This window comes from Setaria viridis, chromosome 6, assembly GCF_005286985.2.
Source record: "Setaria viridis chromosome 6, Setaria_viridis_v4.0, whole genome shotgun sequence".
NCBI lineage: Eukaryota > Viridiplantae > Streptophyta > Magnoliopsida > Poales > Poaceae > Setaria > Setaria viridis.
Genome location: NC_048268.2, coordinates 4,591,183 through 4,610,346, shown reverse-complemented (window position 1 = coordinate 4,610,346; position 19,164 = coordinate 4,591,183). Strand labels below are relative to the sequence as shown.

At 43.6% G+C, this 19,164-nt stretch overlaps 3 protein-coding genes across 4 annotated transcripts; 1 reads left to right on the top strand and 2 right to left on the bottom strand.

The window, feature by feature from the left end:
- The first annotated feature begins 1,428 nt into the window (after positions 1–1,428).
- On the top strand, positions 1,429–2,934 carry LOC117860818 (putative B3 domain-containing protein Os08g0157700). The gene has a single exon (XM_034744199.2). The coding sequence runs from the start codon at positions 1,848–1,850 to the stop codon at positions 2,574–2,576; it is 729 nt and encodes a 242-aa protein (XP_034600090.1). The 5' UTR covers positions 1,429–1,847; the 3' UTR covers positions 2,577–2,934.
- Positions 2,935–6,390: 3,456 nt separating this feature from the next.
- On the bottom strand, positions 6,391–10,280 carry LOC117862042 (uncharacterized). Of its 2 annotated transcripts, none has more exons than XM_034745548.2 (5): positions 10,031–10,280; positions 8,568–9,563; positions 8,281–8,453; positions 7,598–7,795; positions 6,391–7,278 (listed from the first exon to the last, which is right to left on the bottom strand). In XM_034745548.2, exons 1-5 carry the CDS (start codon positions 10,185–10,187, stop codon positions 6,667–6,669), a joined length of 2,136 nt encoding a protein of 711 aa, XP_034601439.1. In that variant the 5' UTR covers positions 10,188–10,280; the 3' UTR covers positions 6,391–6,666. The 2 variants fall into 2 exon arrangements, with proteins under 2 accessions (XP_034601439.1, XP_034601438.1); XM_034745547.2 differs by having other exon boundaries at positions 8,281–8,459; positions 10,031–10,279.
- Positions 10,281–11,706: 1,426 nt separating this feature from the next.
- LOC117860936 (uncharacterized) lies at positions 11,707–15,714 on the bottom strand. Its single transcript, XM_034744370.2, has 7 exons — positions 15,510–15,714; positions 14,512–14,798; positions 13,879–14,205; positions 13,459–13,749; positions 12,742–13,371; positions 12,450–12,543; positions 11,707–12,355 (listed from the first exon to the last, which is right to left on the bottom strand). Exons 1-7 carry the CDS (start codon positions 15,676–15,678, stop codon positions 12,141–12,143), a joined length of 2,013 nt encoding a protein of 670 aa, XP_034600261.1. The 5' UTR covers positions 15,679–15,714; the 3' UTR covers positions 11,707–12,140.
- Positions 15,715–19,164: the final 3,450 nt, after the last annotated feature.

The following is a 19,164-nucleotide window of genomic DNA, read 5'->3' as shown; positions in this document are numbered from 1 at the left end:
GCAGTATTGCCCTATAATTCTATAGCCATGAGCCATCCCACTTGGCATGGCTAACCATTTCATCTACATGTCCAACTCAGATTAAGACGATTGGCCTCATTTTTGACCCTAAAGAAAAAACTAACGAGTCACACACTAAGCATATATAGCAATTATATTAAAAGATTTATCAATTTTCATTAAATCTTATCGAAAGAGATATAATTTCTTCTTTTTTTAGGGATTTTGGGAAAAAGAAGTTGCGTTTGGTCTGTTGTCCAACTAGCACCTAGGCGTATAGTGCATGGAGGTCATTGGCACATAGCTACCTTATCTAACTTGTTATGGTAACACTATAGAAACAAATTCTATAGTGCCAGAATTTGGCTAAACTACTGGCCTGAAGACATTATGAATTCTTTCTTTCAAAGAAAAATGTTTGGAACTTTCTCTTCTTATTTTTGCTTTGTATAATAGTCGCATACGAATTGGACTAAGGACAGAGATTTGGACCAGTTCTTCATGACAAATGTTCTAGTAATTTTGAAATAATGGTCACGCTGAGAGTTGACGTTGACAATAATGAAGATGCAAAAACTATTCAGTTGCATCTGAGGATTCTGAATTTTTACAGTTAAAATTATGAAAACCCATAGGTTTATTCATATAGTAATAAATCACCACATGGAAGCTGACGCTACAAGAGACTAGGCAGATGACATCAGCGGATCAACTTGCCTGACTTGATCAACCAAGTTTAACTATCAAATTCTGTCCACTTATGCACAGTTGTTGACCTTGGGAAACTTCTTGGCTTACATTAAGTATAACCAAAGCGATAAAAAAAACCTAAATAAACATGAATGGGGACCATAGTGGTCAAATAATCAGCATTTTATCCCCCCAAAAAGAAGAAGAAAAAAAGAGAAGATAATATAAGACAACAAGCACACATGTATGTATGATGTCTTATAGGGTTTTACGGTACCTATGTCCTCATCTGTGTTTCTGCTATATATTTTCTTTCAGACTAGCTATGACTTCTTTGTTTGAAACGCGGTGATTATTTCTCCTGATATTCCCCTGGGAATTGAAATGTTCCTGTGAAATTTCCTCAAAGTTCCTGAAATTGGTTGTGCTCCAACAACTAGAACAAAGTATGAACACACATTTATGATTTCAGATAATCTATGCAAAGAAAGGAGCAAACTAAGTCGGCAGCAGGGGCTGGACCAACCTGGTTGCAGTTTTCTAAGACTGCTATATAACTTATCCCACACAACTCACCATAGCACACACACCAAAATATACAAGCACAAGTTGACACAGGGCCAGCAAACTGCATCTGCTGAATTTCCAAGAGGAATCCTTAGTTTGACATGACCTGCCGCAGAAACAAATTGCGAACCATAAAACCATTTGTGCATGTATGTCGATGTGTATTCAGGCAGCACTTAGTGGTGTTGAAGGAATTGTTTAGTTGCTGATTGATTACTAATATTAGTCATACCTTGCTTGCCCCTGCCAATTGCAGAAAAGGACAAACCCACTTGTCCCATAAACACATTTGATTAGTGTATCAAGTAGAGGCCCCTCTTCCCCTCCCTTGCAAAGAAGCTTCTCTTGTCTCCCTCTCTCTCAAGAATCTCTAAACAAGCTCATTCCTCTCTCTAGTCATGCCCCTCTACTCTATAACCCATCAAGAGATCATATGATGGTGATAAGCTAGTCATCAAGCCCTCTTAGCTCTTCAGTTGCATGCACCTATACTCCATCTGCCTTAGATAAAAGTCTCCCTCAGATCCAAGAAACTTCCTTCAAAAACATTTCCAAGATCTTGTGCTAGATAGAGCAACCCAATTTACCCCATGTACATGGACCTGAGCTTGGGCACACTGGTCGAAGACACTCAAGAAGTGCAAGAAGAACACCAAGAAGAAGAGCAAGAAGACGACTTGTACCAGCAGCGAGCTCTAGGTCAAGATCTCCAGCATGGCGGCGGCGAGCCAAGCCACGCGACGGAGCGAGAGCACATGTTCGACAAGGTGCTGACCCCGAGCGACGTCGGCAAGCTCAACCGGCTGGTGGTGCCGAAGCAGCACGCGGAGCGGTTCTTCCCGGCGGCCGGCGCCGGGACGCAGCTGTGCTTCGAGGACCGCGGCGGCGTGCCGTGGCGGTTCCGGTACTCCTACTGGGGGAGCAGCCAGAGCTACGTCATGACCAAGGGGTGGAGCCGCTTCGTCCGCGGCGCGCGGCTCGCCGCCGGGGACACCGTCTCGTTCTCCCGCGTCGCCGCCGGCGGCGGCAGCCGGTACTTCATCGACTACCGCCACTGCCAGCGCCGCCGCCATGATATCAGCTTCGGCGATGCTGCCGCCATGCCGGCGGCGTGGCCGATAGTCACCAGGAGGGGGGCTGCAACGGTGGCCGTGGACACGGCGCCCGTCCCCGTCGCCGGTCATGGCATCGAGGTGGGACCCACAGCAGGAGCGAGGAGCTTCAGGCTCTTCGGGTTCAATGTCGAGTGCAGTGGCGACGACGGCGCAGCAGCATCGGCGGCGTCCGCCGAGTTGGAGTACGTCGACGGCGACAGCTAGCAACGGTGGTAGAGAGGGAGATTTGGTGATTTGGAAACCTTACACCATAGGTAGAGCTAGCAAATCCTATCTATACACAGTGGTTCCTTGAATCTTGATTAGTCATATTTATTTGATTCAAATAGAGATGGTGATTTGATTTTAGGTAATCTCATGAATTAATGGCGATTAGATCCTAGTTTATTCGATCTTGTCTTTTGGTTCCTCGTTCTTGTTCTTGTTTCTGTTTAACTATGTTCCTACACTTCCTAGTGCACTTGACTATGACCAAGAGGGTAATTGACTATAATTTAGTCATCTAGCTGGCTTTGAGATTTATGAATAAGTGATCTTAAGTTTTTGAATCACGATTGAATTATTGGAGTATATCCGAATCACTGCTATTCAAGGCCCTGGTTTATGCTTTATTTTATGCACATTTAGCTGGCATTTAAGCAATTGTGTACATGGGATGAATTTAGATGAATGAGCAAATTGTATTTTCATGGTTTTTTATGCCATATATATAGCATACATGCATGTTCCATGACCATGCATGTGAATCATAGCATAAAGTTAGTCTGCGAGTTGCATTAGTAAGTATGAGCAAACCTTTCCAGCTCGATCATTTCTCCATGCATTGTCCCTTTGCCTTTAAGTTTCCTATGTGTAGTAGATGTCTGAGTGTAAATTTTTGTTGTCTTGTTTATTCTTGAATTAATATCACAATTGTATATTCGCCACCACCTGTGAGCAACGAAGTATTTTTGAGGAATGGGAACTAAATGAATTTGTAACTTTATCAAACACGCTGAGAAGTTTGTTGCCACACACACACACACAAATGCCTTCTGCTTCGCAAACAACAACCGTGTAGAACTGAGATATTGCAAGATAGACAAATAGGACTCTGCCATAAATATATATAGTTGTCATCAGCAAATCATCAAGGTACATGGTGCATATACAGCCATTGTAGCTATCTAGAGATTGCAATGTAACAATGTGACTACACATGTTAATCTGAAGTACTGTGTGTTTCATGTTCTCATTTTTGTTCTACTGTATTAATCACTAATTGCACCTTAATTTATCTATAGAAACACCATTTGCGTATAAACAAATTGCATAGGACTTCACTTAATTGGGCTCGTATTTTATTTTGTTTAAGACATGGCATATCCTAATTTTGCAATGATTTGACCCCACATAACTTATATTAGAAAATCCAATAGGTTGGGAAAAGATGATATGTTGAATGACTTATTGTGGATTTGTGGGGGAGGGGGGACACCGTATTCATTTTTTGAATGGAAAAGGGTTATAGATGGCGAGGTGCAAAAGTGTGTTGGTGACACAATAGGGTATTATATGCGGTTTTTGTAATCACAGAATGACAAAATAAAGTTGATTCATGAAGACACCATCATGACAGGAAAACTGAAACTACCAAGATGTAATGTGAACGCACACCAGCCCAAATGACCAATTCAATGCATCTCTCTCTGGCTTGTACTTTGGCAACACGTTTGAAGTACTGTTCAGGGACTAGGACACGACACGACCTGGCACGATTAAACAAACTAATCCTTGTTTCGAAAAGACAATTAAACAATCTAACACATGCATGGCTACAAGCAAGTTGCAGATTAGTAAAATTGTAAGTCTGTTCAAGTGGATAGGATCATCCTTGCTTTATGTTATCACTTGCACCTTCCAACAAAACCTAAACAATCAACTTTCTCTACTTTATTGTTGCTCTCAGGAACACATAAATTTGAATAATTTTCAACTTGCTTTTGAAAATAGTTTTCATGCATTCATGTATACAAGAACATGTTTTAGTTGGAAACTTTATCTCCCGATGTGGCATGACCAACTCAATTTTTGGATTGTTCATACATTTACAAACATTTGTTTAAGTGCATTCATGTAGCAATATGAATATTGGGAATATGATTAACTTTTCCATTGCACTCCATGTGCATCCAGACTAAAAAAACTCTAACATACTTGTAGACCTAAATTAGTTGTGCATGATCATCTCCAAAGAACCTTGTTCGCAACTCTGCGTCAAATATTTTTTTAGATAAAGGAAAAGTCTCCTGCATCTCAAACGCACAAGCCAAATTTTTACAATATTCTCGGCTCACAAGCTTATCACGGATAAAGAAAAGGTAAAGATTGTGCAAACGAGAGTAAGAAATTAAAAGCAAAGTTGAACATGCATGAATCAATATTTCATTTATAGCACAGATGTTGTGGTCTAAGGCCATTCTCAGTACAAGATTTCATTGCGTGATTTCAAAGAGTGTCATGTGATCTATTAAGTCATTGAGTTGATGAATGAAACTAGATCTCTCAATGCAATGTTTTACTTCATGGTTTCATATGTTAGCATCTCATTTAAATGTTTCATCTAAGTAAATCATAGGAGTTGATGAATTTGTGTGGATGAAACTCAAAATCCTCTCAGTGGAGTTTCATTCTAGTTTCATGGCTCTTGGTAACCGTGTACACCAAGTTTCATCCCCATGAAACTCTATTCTTCTCTCTCCTCATAAATTGTATGCCATGTCAGATGTCACCACTTTTGCATATGTGGCATGTCATTTAAGACCAATCTCAGTGCATAGTTTCATCGCACTGAGACCAAGACTGCCATGTCATCTTTTTAATGAAATAAAACTGTCACTCTCAGTGCATAGTTTCATCACAGTTTCATAGACAACATGTAGCATTTAATTTTTGCGTTGAGTTATGATCAAATGTGTCTTGCGATAAAACTATACCATCCTCAGTGCAAGTTTCATTGGGTTTCATGGGACTAGGTAACCGTGCCAGATAGGTTTCATGGGGATGAAACTCCAATCTCCTCTCTCCTCATAAATAGATTGCCATGTTAGCAAAACTGCTGATGTGGCATAGGATTTAATGCATGAAATCCTTCGTGACACCCCACTGAGACTGGCCTAATGAAAATAAAACTCATATGACACTTATTTGAGAATGGCCTAACAACCAGTCGACAAACTTCAACCACCAATACTATTATTAGTGATGATCTGAAGTCATACCTTTTTTGAGAAAAATACTAGAGTTGCCAGAATTGTTATTTCATACCAGAAATTTTATGCTGTTTACGATACGAGGCATTTTAATTGTTCAGTTGGCTATTTTTTATCTAGTTCAGTAAGGCATTCATTATTTGGTTAATCATTCAACTGGATACATTAAATAACTTGTTTCCAGTTTATCAAAATCAAGTAGTTATCCTGTTAACAATGCCTTCGTAGATCCCTGCACTAAATTCCTCATATAAATCAACTGTAATGTCAAACTGAATTAAATTAATCCTTAATGTTGTAGTGAATGAAACTTTGAATCATGATTGCTCAACTACACAAATAGCAGTACTGCTGTGAGATTTGACTGAGTATATCATAGCATTTTTAAACCTTCTACTCCCTCTGTTTCTTTCTATAAAGTCTATTAGGAATTTAGGATTTGGGGAAGTCTTTAGAAGTATACTTTGACCATCAGTTACCCAATCAATAATTCAATATACTATCAACCGCTACAATATCAATTCGCAATAAAAGATGTGTGAAGTGTGAATCTATTCATATAACTTTTATATACTAATCATGCATATAATTGACAAATTGTCGGTCAAAATTTACAAAGTTTGATTATTTTTTTCAACCCTAGTATGCCTTGTATTTTTTACAAACTGTCTATTGCTACTTGCTACCTTTGGAGCTGTTACCTGCTGGAACCAACTTCGAAATTTCTATCCTAGCTAGCTTGGTGCATATATATGTCAATCTTAGTATATACCAGAATCAGCAAACTGAATAATATTAATCACGTGCCAACATAGCATTAGCACCTAGTGGCATAGACAATTAGCATACTCATCCAAGTTATGGTTTATAAATGTTGTTCCTAATTTTCTGCAGGCTGGAGCAGCACCGTTTTGCGCAGCGGTGCCCATTCATCAGCCTTGTCAAGCAAAATATACACCCAGAGGCCCTGAATTCCTCACTTCCTCAGCGTCCATGGTCACTCATGTACAGTAGCTATATATGCATCTGGCTGCCATATCTTTTCAGGTTGAGCCGATTTCTTCCTTCAGCACATGCTCCCAATCTGAAGATCCAAACCCACAACTGCCACACGAAATGCCGTCTCTTCCAGTGATATGTGAGAGTGATCGCATTCCATCAGAAGTGCTTGCGTCCAATCCTCTGTGAGCCCTATTTGATGCCATTTGTAGACCAGAATGCGCATGGAGGTGGACGCCAGTTTCTTCCAAGCCTGACAGGAAATATTCATCCTCAGTATTCTTGGGCACAGTTATGTGACCTTTTGAACTTGATAGAACACTGCTCTCTCCTGACTGAATGTGGTCGGCATAAAGGAGGTTATGACTATTTCTTCCTCCAGGACAGTCCTCGAGCATCAGGGGGCTAGTTATGGCAGATCCATTGGAACTACATGGGTGTGCACCCGTATCACATACATGGAAAGAAGGGATTCTTGAACCACCACCAATATGAGCCCTGCTAGACTCTAGGTCAATTTCCATACAAGTTTGTTTCAGTTGATACTTCAACACACAATTTGCACGTTCGGCATCGATCCACAAATTCTTATAGATAATAGCCTGTGAGTGATCCTCCTCACAAGAGAGATCCTTTGGAAAATTGTTGAGTGAAGGCTGCTCAATAGAATAATAAAATTAGCTTGCTGGAAAGTGTACAAAAGGTAATAATTTAACTGCATTTGCATGTGAGTTCAGTGATCAAATCCTACTGATTCTGATCACAATGTTACAGAAGAAATAGGAAAAAAATCGTAAGATATTTTCTAAGAGAGTGCTAACAGCAAATTGTTTTATACAATTATCCTAAAAGTTGCCAGGAGAACTTTCACCACATATCTTGTAATTTGGACTTACTGGGAGACAAAATGTGTATCAAGAAACTCTGCATGTTCATAAACAACAAAACTGTCTTACAATGTGTAGAAAATGTTACCTGGTACCCTATCATGCACTTTTTCCTTAAGTCACCGAGCAAACGACTAGAATCAGCAAGATTAGAGATAATTATGCCTTTTCCATTATCAGCAGTGTAACTACCACTGTAGTTTCCTGTGACAGATTTTGAAACTGCATTCTGAGGATAGCAAGCCTTTAGTCCTCTTGCCTTGTCAAAAGCACCCTTAAAAGGAACCTAGTAAGAACCAAAAACAAAAGGTTTATTGCTTCACTGAATCAAATTGCACAACTAAATTGCAAGTCTTTCCAGTTTAAAAGTTCTTGTGACAAGTGGCAACACTGAGAATTTTGAAGGATTTATTTCCAGATCATGAAGTGTAAAATTTCTTAGAAGCAGAAATCTCATAGTTCACTAATCTTACACAGAATTACACAAATATGGTTAAATAAAGATTCGTGGCTATTCCTTCTAAGAGGACATTGGATAAACAACATTGGAAAATGTGGTCCACATTAAAGCAAAAGGAAGAATAAACTTGAATAGTTTAGCTTAACCCTGCCCCCTCATTTGAAAATAAACAAGCTGGAGATGGAGGTATTTCCCATTGACTGATTGACAGAATGCACATTGTGTCTACTGTCAACAAAATGTATTTCCCATTGACTGATTGACAGAATGTTGAGCTGACAAGACTTCACGAAATTACAAAAACAGTGCACCTTTCTTGCTTTATGAAGACAGCTCTGAAGATTCTCAATTACTGATTGGAGGAGGTTGTAGTCATGCTCCTTCATCTCAATTTCATCAGAATAATTACCACATAGCACCTCCGACATACTCTTGATGGCCTTCAGAATTCCTGATATGTTCAATCCAGATGAGGAACAGGAACCTGTAACTGCACCAAGTACATGCATAAGCCAAAGAAGGAAAAAGATAATATAATATAGAGAGCAGCAGGTGAATCATATAGAACATTTTGATTGAGTTAGAGTGTTAGACGGACCATTGCTGGTATTTGATTTCCTAACTGAGAAGGGAATAAAATCAGGAGCAGCAGAGTTTAGGCCAGATCGTTTTATGAGATCATCTATCACTTCTGAACACTGCTTCTCTGCATTGCATTTTGCTGCACCATGTTTCACAAACTCGAGCTCCTTCCCATGGGAATCTTGTATCAGGTTTGTACCAATGTCTCCAGGTGCTTTGGACAGACCCGATTCAACATGGGGTTGGGAATGGTTTTGCTTACTCTTGCTAGTGACAAAATTCTGAAGATAATCAATGCTAGAGCTTTGTTCCTGCCCTGCATCAGAAGCCACTGATTCTTGTTTCACAGATTGGGCAACTAATGTTTGATGAATGTCAAAAGGAGAGAGACGAGAAGCTGTCCCTCGCCAGCACGGTGAATCCACAGAGCACTCTGATGGATCAGGATTCACATCATCAGCCACTGTAACACATGGGCTAGAACATGCAGATGATCCATGAGGCTTCACACTGAATTCAGGATTTAGCTCTTTCGAGAAAACCAAGGTGCCCTGTGAAGTACCATTTCCATTAACAGGATTACTGAATTCTAAGTTTCCACGAAAGGGGACATCTTTCCCGGTCTCTTTATTGGATTCATCATTTTGCCTCATAGCCAATTTGTTAATAGAACCAATACTGGTGTTGTCAGTTTCTGAAGTTTTATTCGGGGGGCTTCTGATCGTCACCTTTACCTTCCCTGAGGTCAAGGGAATTCGGTGCTGCTTGAAATCGGAAACTATGGTAACAGATGGCTCTGAAACTATCGCAACTGAGGAACTTGGAGATGGATAGACACTGGCAGGAATTCCACATGACGAGCTTGGCTGACTTTTGTGAATGCCATATACACAGCTTGGATAAACATCGTCACTCGGCTTCATCCCAAAGCGGGTTGCCAACAACACCGAGTACGAATCGTTGTCCTCTCCATTCAACACAAAGTTATCATCAATCAAACTCGAAGCATCACCTAGATATCCATAGGACACAATATTGACATCAACGTGTAAGAAATAAATGGGAACGTATGTATCAAACTGGACCGTACTATAAAACCACCAATGCCCATCTACATTATTGAGCTGGTGATTCAGTTCAAACCATCCAAGGATAGACTGATCTAAATGGCAAGTAAGTAGGTAACTGAAAGGGAGAAGTTGAAACTACAGAACAACAAAAGAAAATTATAATCAATGGTGCGTGGCAGATGGTACTACTTCAACCTAGGGCCAGCCACTGCAAACCTTAGTAAAGTGCAAGAACCAACAAAAAGGGTAAATCTTTCGTGACGCCACCGCGCCAAATCGCGACATGCCAGTACAACAAAGCTACAGGGGAGCGCGTGAAGACGTGAGCTACTAGCCTAGAAAAAAAACTAGGCATAGCTCCGGAGGCGATAGCTAGAAGTGGTTGGGGACGGGAGAGGAGGAAAGTTACCGTCCTGGAGGCGCCCGGGAGGGGCGCGGGCCTGGCGCGCGAGGAGGGTGTAGGGAGCGGCGTTCGGGGAGAGCGTAGAAGACGGACCGCTGGGAATGGCGCCGCCGCCGCCGGCTGCGACGGCGGCGAAGGAAGAGGAGGAGGAGGAGGAGGGCATCGCCGGCGAGGCCGGTGGGTTCAGTTGGTCAAGGCAGGGGTGGCCGGGTGGGATGGGGTGGCGAGGGGCGAGGGGCGGAATGGTAATTCCGGGGAAGTGAGGGGGCGTGGCCGCGTGGGTGTTGGACTCTCCGCCTCTTCGATTCCGAAGCGTAGGCTTCGTCAGGAAGCAATGAAGGTTACTGTTCGCGGGGACTAATAAGAAATTTGAATTATTAGGCCTGGTTTGGTTCCACGACTTGTTTTTAAGTACCCGTCACATCGAATGTTTAAATACTAATTAGGAGTATTAAATGTAGACTATTTACAAAACTCATTACATAAGTGGAGGCTAAACGGCGAGACAAATCTATTAAACTTAATTAGTCCATGATTTGACAATGTGTTGCTACAGTAAACGTTTGCTAATGATGAATTAATTAGGCTTAATAGATTCGTCTTGCCGTTTAGCCTCCACTTATGTAATAGGTTTTGTAAATAGTCTCCGTTTAATACTCCTAATTAGTATATAAACATTCGATGTGACACGTGCTAAAAATAAGCAAAAGAACCAAACGCCAGCTTAATGGTCGCGAAAGATCAGGTTCGAACTTCTAGAAAATCCACTGACTTGGTTCCTCGAAAGAATGGAGCGAGAAAAAGCTATTGACTTTGTTACTTTCACTTCTCATCTCTAAACATGCATAACTGTAAGCTATTAGAGATGTACCCGTCGATAACGCTGCAAGCATTTGCGCTGGGATTGCATAATTCGTAGGAATTACAAATTCCCTGTGGAATTCGCAACATAATTCGTATACGTCCCAATCAATTTGAAGCAAGTCCTCCATTTTATTATTTTAGATGTTTTGGTTAAAAACAAAGTTTGGGAGCAAATGAACCAAGCTGGTTGCAGTGAATCAGTGAGCACTGGAGGCTTGGTTGCAATTGCAGGCTGCCACCAACACCAAGGGCGCGCACGCTCATCAACCACAAATCCTTCACATCGCATGGAAACCATATAATAGATTCAGCAGAAAATGAAATGCCGTTTTGTTTTGGGTTAGAATTCGCAGCAAATGATTTCCGATTACCAGAGTCAACTAGCCAACTAGACCTCCTGCTTGTAAAGGAAGAACATGATTGCAAGAACAAGGATCTTCAGCCATGTTCTGCCTTTTCGACTATCGATTTACTTTGGGTTCCACCTCTTCTTGTTCATTTATTAAAGTACTGTAACAGAAACAGCCGGCCCACAAAACCCCTCAAAGTGCCCACCCAAACATGTTACAGGAAACTTCAGCTGCAACCTCGTCAGATCCTCACCCACCAGTCACCGCACGTGCGCAAGGCAGCAGCAAATTTCATAAGCAACCCAACGCATTCAGACATCTGTACCCAAACAGCGACAGATGCTGGCATTTCTTCACCCCGAATACAAAACTCATCTGAACCCTTCTCGTTAGATACAAACATATAGCAACACAAAATCATGACCAGCAAGATACCAGCATCAGGAACTAAGTTTAGCACGGACTATCTTCATGAAAAAGAAACATCAGATATTACCAAGGTTCAGAATCGCCCCCATCTAAGAGGGTATTGCTACATTACATCAGGAACTAAAGCCAGCAGCCGAGGGCATACCTTACAACTACACAACAGCTACCGCATCGAGTTACCAGCATCTGCGTTCAACAGCAGAAGAAAAACTAAGGATGTAATACTATGCCTCTAGTAAAGGTTACTTTTTTTTCTTTTTCTTTTTTTTTTTTTGCTCCTCCTAACATGCTACTTCTTTTTTTGATTTGCAGCTGCCTCGGCTTGCTGGAGGGAGAACAGACATCGGATGTCATACAGCCCTATAAACCCATGCTGTATGACAGACTATGTACACATGACTAAACACCACCAGGTCGATGCCAGGAACCTGTGTGCGCAAAACATAACACCTCATACCGCACCAGGACAGCTTTCACATCCAACCATATACCCCAACAGAGAGGAGCAGTAGCAGAACCACCGAAAGAACCAGCCAGGCGGTGTATGATTGGAAGCCTCCCTTCTGCGCTGGTGCTCTCACCAGAGACTCAAGACCACTCTCCTGCTTGATAGTATCCTTGTCACTCTTCTCAGAAGCCTTCCGCAGCCTTGGAACAGGTTTGGCTTCTGGAACAGCCATTTCAGCAACTGCAGGTTGGCAACATATTGAATCAGCTTAACAAAAGCATAACTTAGCAATCACAAAGCTACACAATATACGGAAGTTCCAAAGCCTTCTTACCATGTTGAGGCATGGTCTTTTGCTCATTATCATCCCAATTGACTGACAGATCATCAACACTTCCAGCAAAGTTTTTACTTGCATCCTCTGCAATCTGGCAGAACACCAAAACAAATTAGATTACATTATTTGCTAAAACAGGTCAGCCGTGATCAAAAGAGTCCATTAGAAAACGCTGCCCAACAGATGCCACACATTTAGTAACAAAAATATCAATTGATCCTCCTGGGTAAAACTCATTACTGAAAAAAAAAACACGGATTTAATTTCAGAGTAACAAAAGGACCCTCACCTCAGATTTCTCTGCTTTGTGGTGACTTTCTGTTTCGTTTATGATGCAGCTCGAAGTATCATCAGTACTAGGACATGGTCCTGTCTTGAGGTCTGACTGCAGCCGTAGCCTTCGCACTGCAGTCCCCTGTTGGGTGAATGAACTCTCCGAGCTTGAACTTGGAGCAGGGCGGCTTCTAATAACAATCCCTGTTGACTCAGCCTCATCTCCATCAGAAACCACATCCCTGTCTGCAGTTACAACACATGACACTTCATCTTCACTCTCATCTCTAGTTATGCTCTCACTCTCAAAATCAGCAGGCAAATGTAGCCGGAGCCTCCTTGATGCAGTGCCCTGGTTAGTAAGCACATAGTTTGGCTGCGCAGAGGACTGTAACTGCCGGGGCATAAGAGAAATCCCAGTTCCCTGAAGGCCATATTCAATGTTCATTCCAGCCCTCCTTGCATTTGAATCTTCCATGTTATTGAAAAGTTCATGCAAGGAATCAGCGCCGGAGTCCACTGAAAGTACATCCTGGTCATTGGCGTCATAAGGCAGCAACGGTGTATTCTCATATGCTGAATTCAGAGGGTTCGGCTCATCTGACAAGAAATCTAGATTTGCCCACCAGCTTTGATCATCTTCACCCTGCACAGATAGCAAAAGATAAGGACTCCAGCATTTACCAAGACCTAAACATCTGGTGCCAAACTCAGTAAGAGTAGAAACCATTACCTGTGCAACCCCATTGTTCTCAAATTCTGTAGGAATGTCTGAATCATAATGAACTCTTGATGTTGTTGATGAATGTTCATCAGGATCAACAAGTGCTTGGTTCAAGAAAACATCCAGGGCATCAGGAGGATTCATGTTGCCATCAAAACCAAAAGCTATTTCCTGGAGATCAGGGACGAATGCATTTCCATGCTGTAGATTGGGGGCAATATCAGGCGCAAAATTGGTGAGATTATCATTCCCATTCTGTGGATTAATGAGCTGAGCTGAAGCACCAGCAGAAGGATTGACCTGCTTGCAAAAATAAAGATGATATAAGTCTCTAGAAGAAATTTGGTACCTAGGATTGTAACATGACATGTATTGTCCATGGAAATGTTGAATGCAAGGTTAATAGGCTTTTTACTGTGTTGTGCTCACCTCAGGTACATCAGCATGTCCATTGAAAGGCATATGGGAAACATCCGCTGCAGTAGGCACTAAGTTATCATTTCTGCCCGCCAGCCACCTTGTCATTGGCATAGCATGAGTTTCAACAGACTTGGGCAGCTCAATTGGACTTTCATGCAGACCAGATTCTGGAGATTCCCTATTTAACGGCGTGTTTGCTTCCTCATTTGCCTCTATGTTGTCAGGTGACGAGCGAGAAGGAGTAGGTGAGTAGCCACTCCTATCCACTTCCTCTGGGCTAGCACGCTCAGGTTTCTCCTCTTGCTTCCGGAAGAGGCGATAAAGAACATAACCACCCTGCAGAAGATACATTGCATAACCATCAGGAAATGAAACAACGATTGGACATCAGAAGCAAAACACCAATTTCCTATACTCTTAAGCTGTACAGAACTAACTGCAACGGAAGTTAGAACTCTCTTTACCAGCTGAAATCAAAGTATCTTTGAGGGATTTGTTCCTCTGTGAACAGAATACTCTGTTATATTTCTCATACACAAACTGAACTACATGAAGCATACATATGCACCAACATTTCCACTACAGATCCTGACAACCATAAGCTGCAGCGAGAAGAAAAGCAACCAGATACTGTAGGTTTACCTGCTCACCGGAGTCGAACTCCGGCTCAGTGGTGCGGTACTCATGCATGATCCACCCTGTCCGCTCACCCTTGGGTGCGCGTCCACGGTGGAACACAAGGGTCTTCTTCATGCCGATGACATGCTGCTTGCGCTTGTCACCCTTGGACTTGATGATCCTGTCCTTGCCAGTGGCCTTCCAGTAGCCAGCCTCCGTGGCCCTGTTCGACCTGCTCCCGTTCGGGTACTTGCGGTCCTTGGGCGCGAAGAAGAACCATTCGGGATCATCTGACCGGATCAGCGATTTATCTGCGCAAACACACACAATCATCACGTCATCAGTACTCCAGATCAGGAAACGGGAATCATCTTTCACTACGAGTTTGTTGGACACGTAGGTAAACAAAATGAATCGGCGCCGTCGTCAACGATTTTGTTCAACCGCATCGAACAAAATCAAAATCGCATCTCGGAAAAGGGGGAGCGCACGGGATTAAAGAAAGGATTTAGCGGAGTTCGAGGGAATCGCATCGAACCCGCACAGCGCAGCGCCCACAGAGAACTGTGTCTCAAGAAACTACTAGTGCAAGAAATCCCCAAAACAAATGCTACGGCTGGCAATCTGCTCGGCTTTTCAGCACACGAGCATCGGAACCCTGCAGCAGAAGGAAGGTTCGCGGGGTAGGTGGCGACGGGAACACTGGGGAGGAAGGGGGGATCGCGTGGATGGGAACAGGTTGACCGAAATGCCACGATTCCAATCCGGCGAGCAAAAATCAGGGGAATGGGGGAACTCTGTGACAACATCTGACAAAATCCCCCCAAATTGGACACGGGCCGAAAGCGAATCCTCATCGAAAACTGCAAACGAATCGACCACCCGAAGAGCCGTCTAAAACCTGAGCGGAGCTCTCACCCGTCTAAGAAGAACAGCCGAAAAATCGAAACAAAATCGGAAGCGGAAGCAACGGGAGCGGACGATCGAAGCGGTGACGGAGAAGGAGCGGGAGAGTACCATACCTGGGAGGTCCCATGGTTCGCACTTGCAGACGTCGATCTCGGGGATGACCTCGACCTCGGAGTTGATCTGGCCGGTGATCTTGCCCTTGAGGTAGTGGCGGACGAGCTCCTCGTCGGTGGGGTGGAAGCGGAAGCCGAGCGGCAGCGCCTTGAGCTCCATCACCGTCATCCTCGCCGAGATCCAGGCGTGCGGGGGGGGGGGGGGGGGCGTTCGCGGCTTCGCGCTCCGCGGCGGGGGTGGGGGAATATGCTTAGCGGCGAAGGAAGCGCGGGGGAGGGAGAGGGGGAGAGGGGGAGAAGGGGGAGAGCGGAATTGGACAAGGATTTGGGCCGATTGGATATGGGAGGGGGATTTTAGGGGGGGATAGAGAGATGGGTGTGGGAGGCGGGGAGGAGACGTGGTTGCGAAGAAAGCGAGTGGCTGGCTGGCTGCTTTACCGCGTCGAGGAATTTCCTTGCATATACCCCACCCCGGCCGCGGCCGCGTAGGCGCGTACCAGATGGGCCCCCCGCCCAACCGCCGTATTACGACTCTGCCACTGCCGCTGGGGCCACCCGCGCTCCCTTCCCATTTGTTTCCTTTTTTTTTCCTAGGGAGAATTCCTTTTCCTTTTGTTGAAATTTGTCAGATCAGGTTCCTCAACCTGTAGTTCTGTTCCTGAGAAATTTTGCGGAGATCTGGTCGCAACAAGGACTATTTCATTTTAGTTTTGGGAGGGTTTCTTCATGCTTTTCATCCTGTTTTAATTTGGCCGCAGCACGGTCTAGTAGCGGCGCGATTCCGTGGCATGTGAGCTTTCCTCTGGAGCCCGTTTGCTTTTCCTTCCCAGTGCGTTGCACCATGCTGCCACTGTGCAGTAATTCCCTGCACAGTGCGTTCAGCTTGTCCTCCTTTATTTTTGCCGTCTACAGAGACCGCCAGAGACATTCTCAGGCACGATCTGCACAAACCTGAAGCCAGCAATGCAAGGTTGCTCCTTTGGAAAATTAGCAAATTTTCAGTTTTTTTTTTCTTTTTGCTGGAGCCAATGCGAGTGCTCGTACAAGTCTCTGAAAGCTTTACATACCACCTGCTTCGATCGGTAGTCTTCAGTGTGCAGTGTGCTGTTGCTGGCACGGTCTTCGCTAATGGCGGATCAAGAAACTTGTCAATTCTCAACTGCCCAAGCCTGCAGCTATCAACTGCTAGCATCGCCAGGCTTTTCTTTAGGAAAATTAGAAATCTCCATGATTTCTTTTTTTTTGCGGAACCTTTTTTTTTCCAAGCTTTCTTTTTCCTGAACCAAAGACATGGTCATGAAAAATAATGCGAGTATCAATACAGCATTTGACAATATACTAATGTTCTCGAGCAGCCGCGCGAAGAACACCACACCACCCACCTACTATACTTCGGTCTTCATTCTTCGGTGCTGTAGCTGGCACGGTCTTCGCTAATGACGGGTTGGGAAAAAAAACATGTTTTAAAATTGGAAAGCACCAGTGGTGGCAGGGGTTTCAAACCTATAGAACTAGCGAGTTGCTGTCAGCATGTTAGAAGCTTGGGGTAGCAATCCAGGGGGAAGATTCTGACGGCAGTAGCTTCCAGTTCCAGTTCCAGTTCCAGTGCCACAGGCTCATCCATGGCTGGAATTACATCGACGTCGCGACGCCGTGGTAAGAACGATTCCAAAGGCACGATCTCCACGTTACCATCAGGCATCAGCCAAGGAAGGAAGCTATCACTTCACTTTGCTTCGAGATTGCGACGTGCGCGCGCGTCTGTGTGGTGACTAAAGTGAAAAGAGGCTTTGATGTTCTGCTGTCAAATGCCGAAACATGGCCAAATTTTTCGACGAGTTTGGCAGTGTCAAAATTTTGAAATGGTACGATCCCTTATCGAGGAGCAAAAGCCGAATTCGTATGGAGGCCACTTGGGGTCGGACCATGGATCAGAAAAATGCACGATCATCACCCAAATATTTTCTAAAAAATGAGGGAGGGAAATGACTTTAGGACGTGTTTGGATCATTGGACTAAAATTTAGTCCTTGTCACATCGAATGTTTAGATGTTAATAGGAGGACTAAACGTACTAATTATAAAACTAATTGCAGAAGCCCTGAGCTAATTCGCGAGATGAATCTATTAAGCCTAATTAATCCATCATTAGCAAATGGTTATGTAGTATTACATTATCAAATTATGAACTAATTAGGCTTAATAGATTCGTCTCGCGAATTAACCTCCATTTGTACAATTAATTTTGTAATTAGCTTATATTTAATACTTGTAATTGGACGTAGCTGCCCTCCGACTTCTTCTCGTCTCGCGGAAAAACCTGCACGTATCTGCGAGTGGCTGTAGTACAATGCACATGGCAGAGTGACTTTGGAACGGCAAGGAACAGTGCTTCTAGAAGGTTTGGAAGACTGCACGCGCTGATGCATGGAGGCTTGGAGCGTGAAGCCGCGTTAAGAATGCCCGTGCAGTCGTGCCACCCTACTTCAGTCTCCAGTGCTGTGCCTGCTGCTAATATAAGAACAGACAAATGCACTTGTCTCTTGTCTGGTCAATAATTGAGAACGATCTGAAGCGTACGGGTCAGTGGTCAGACCGTCATTCAATCCGACAGACTCAGGAATGTGGTTGCTTTCGAAGGTGTCAACACGTAATAGGTGGGTGATCTCAGGCAGCCTCTTCCCCATTCTTGCTCTTACTCGGATTCGGATCGTTTTCACAGGACGCACGGCACGGCACGGCACCACCGGCCCACAAAATTCAAACGCCGCCCCTTGCCATCACCCAAGCTTTTGCTTTGGGGACTTACCCCTGATAATCCACCGTGAATTTGTTCCTGCAAAACATTGCCAAACACTGACCAAAACTGCTGCTGCACAAAACACAGGGCCTGATTTATAAGCCGGCTGAAAAGCTAAAACGGTTGATTTGTTGTGAGAGAAAAATACTGTTTCGATGGCTGATAAGCCAGCTAAATAAGCTGAAGCGAACAGACCCACAAATGGATCTCCTATCTCTGCAGGAATATTAACTATTTTTTTCCCGTATACGAAACTTGTGCGTTCTGACTGCAAGACGCGCCCTCAGTTGCAAAGACAAATCTGCATGACTCCGCTAGGAGGTGGGGCGTTCTTCTTCTTGGCATGAGGAACGCTAGCCCCGTATGTTGCCAACATCCTCAGGATTCAGAAAAAGAAAAAAGATGGCGTAGAGATTGAAGTGAGAGAAAAGCCTGTGCTTTATGAGGCATCAACGTCGCAGAGGCAGAGCTAGCAAGCATTCTACTCCTGATGCGTATATGGTCTCTGCGCCCTGCTTTTGAGCTTTCCATTTCTTTTTCGCTTCGGGCTCTCTTTTCTGACCCCAATTATTAGCACCGAGGAAAGCTGTAGCACTGGCGTGAGGTAACGCGACGTGCACCAAGCCTACACATGCAATGCACATCCAACCATCTCCGATCCTGTGATGTCTTCGCATCTCTCATGTTGAGTTTTTACATGACTTTCAATATTATTCTATATTATCCTTTGATTCCGCATCAATAATTTCCTATATATTATAGGGAATTATTGATGCGGAATCTAACTCGAGAAATTTGTACTCAAGGTGTCGAGAACGTTTGTACTGGAATACAGTAGATGAATAAGTTGAGATCG

Bases quoted from the DNA above. Each gene is read 5' to 3' on its own strand.
- LOC117862042 (XM_034745547.2), bottom strand. From the start codon at position 10,187: ATGCCCTCCTCCTCCTCCTCCTCTTCCTTCGCCGCCGTCGCAGCCGGC. The intron at 8,460-8,567 runs GTCCGTCTAACA...TACTTGGTGCAG, and splicing joins GAAATCAAATACCAGCAATG to TTACAGGTTCCTGTTCCTCA. The intron at 7,279-7,597 runs GTAACATTTTCT...TCTATTGAGCAG, and splicing joins AGTGCATGATAGGGTACCAG to CCTTCACTCAACAATTTTCC.
- LOC117860818 (XM_034744199.2), top strand. From the start codon at position 1,848: ATGTACATGGACCTGAGCTTGGGCACACTGGTCGAAGACACTCAAGAA.
- LOC117860936 (XM_034744370.2), bottom strand. From the start codon at position 15,678: ATGACGGTGATGGAGCTCAAGGCGCTGCCGCTCGGCTTCCGCTTCCAC. The intron at 14,799-15,509 runs GTATGGTACTCT...GTGTTTGCGCAG, and splicing joins CGAACCATGGGACCTCCCAG to ATAAATCGCTGATCCGGTCA. The intron at 14,206-14,511 runs GTAAACCTACAG...TATCTTCTGCAG, and splicing joins AGTTCGACTCCGGTGAGCAG to GGTGGTTATGTTCTTTATCG.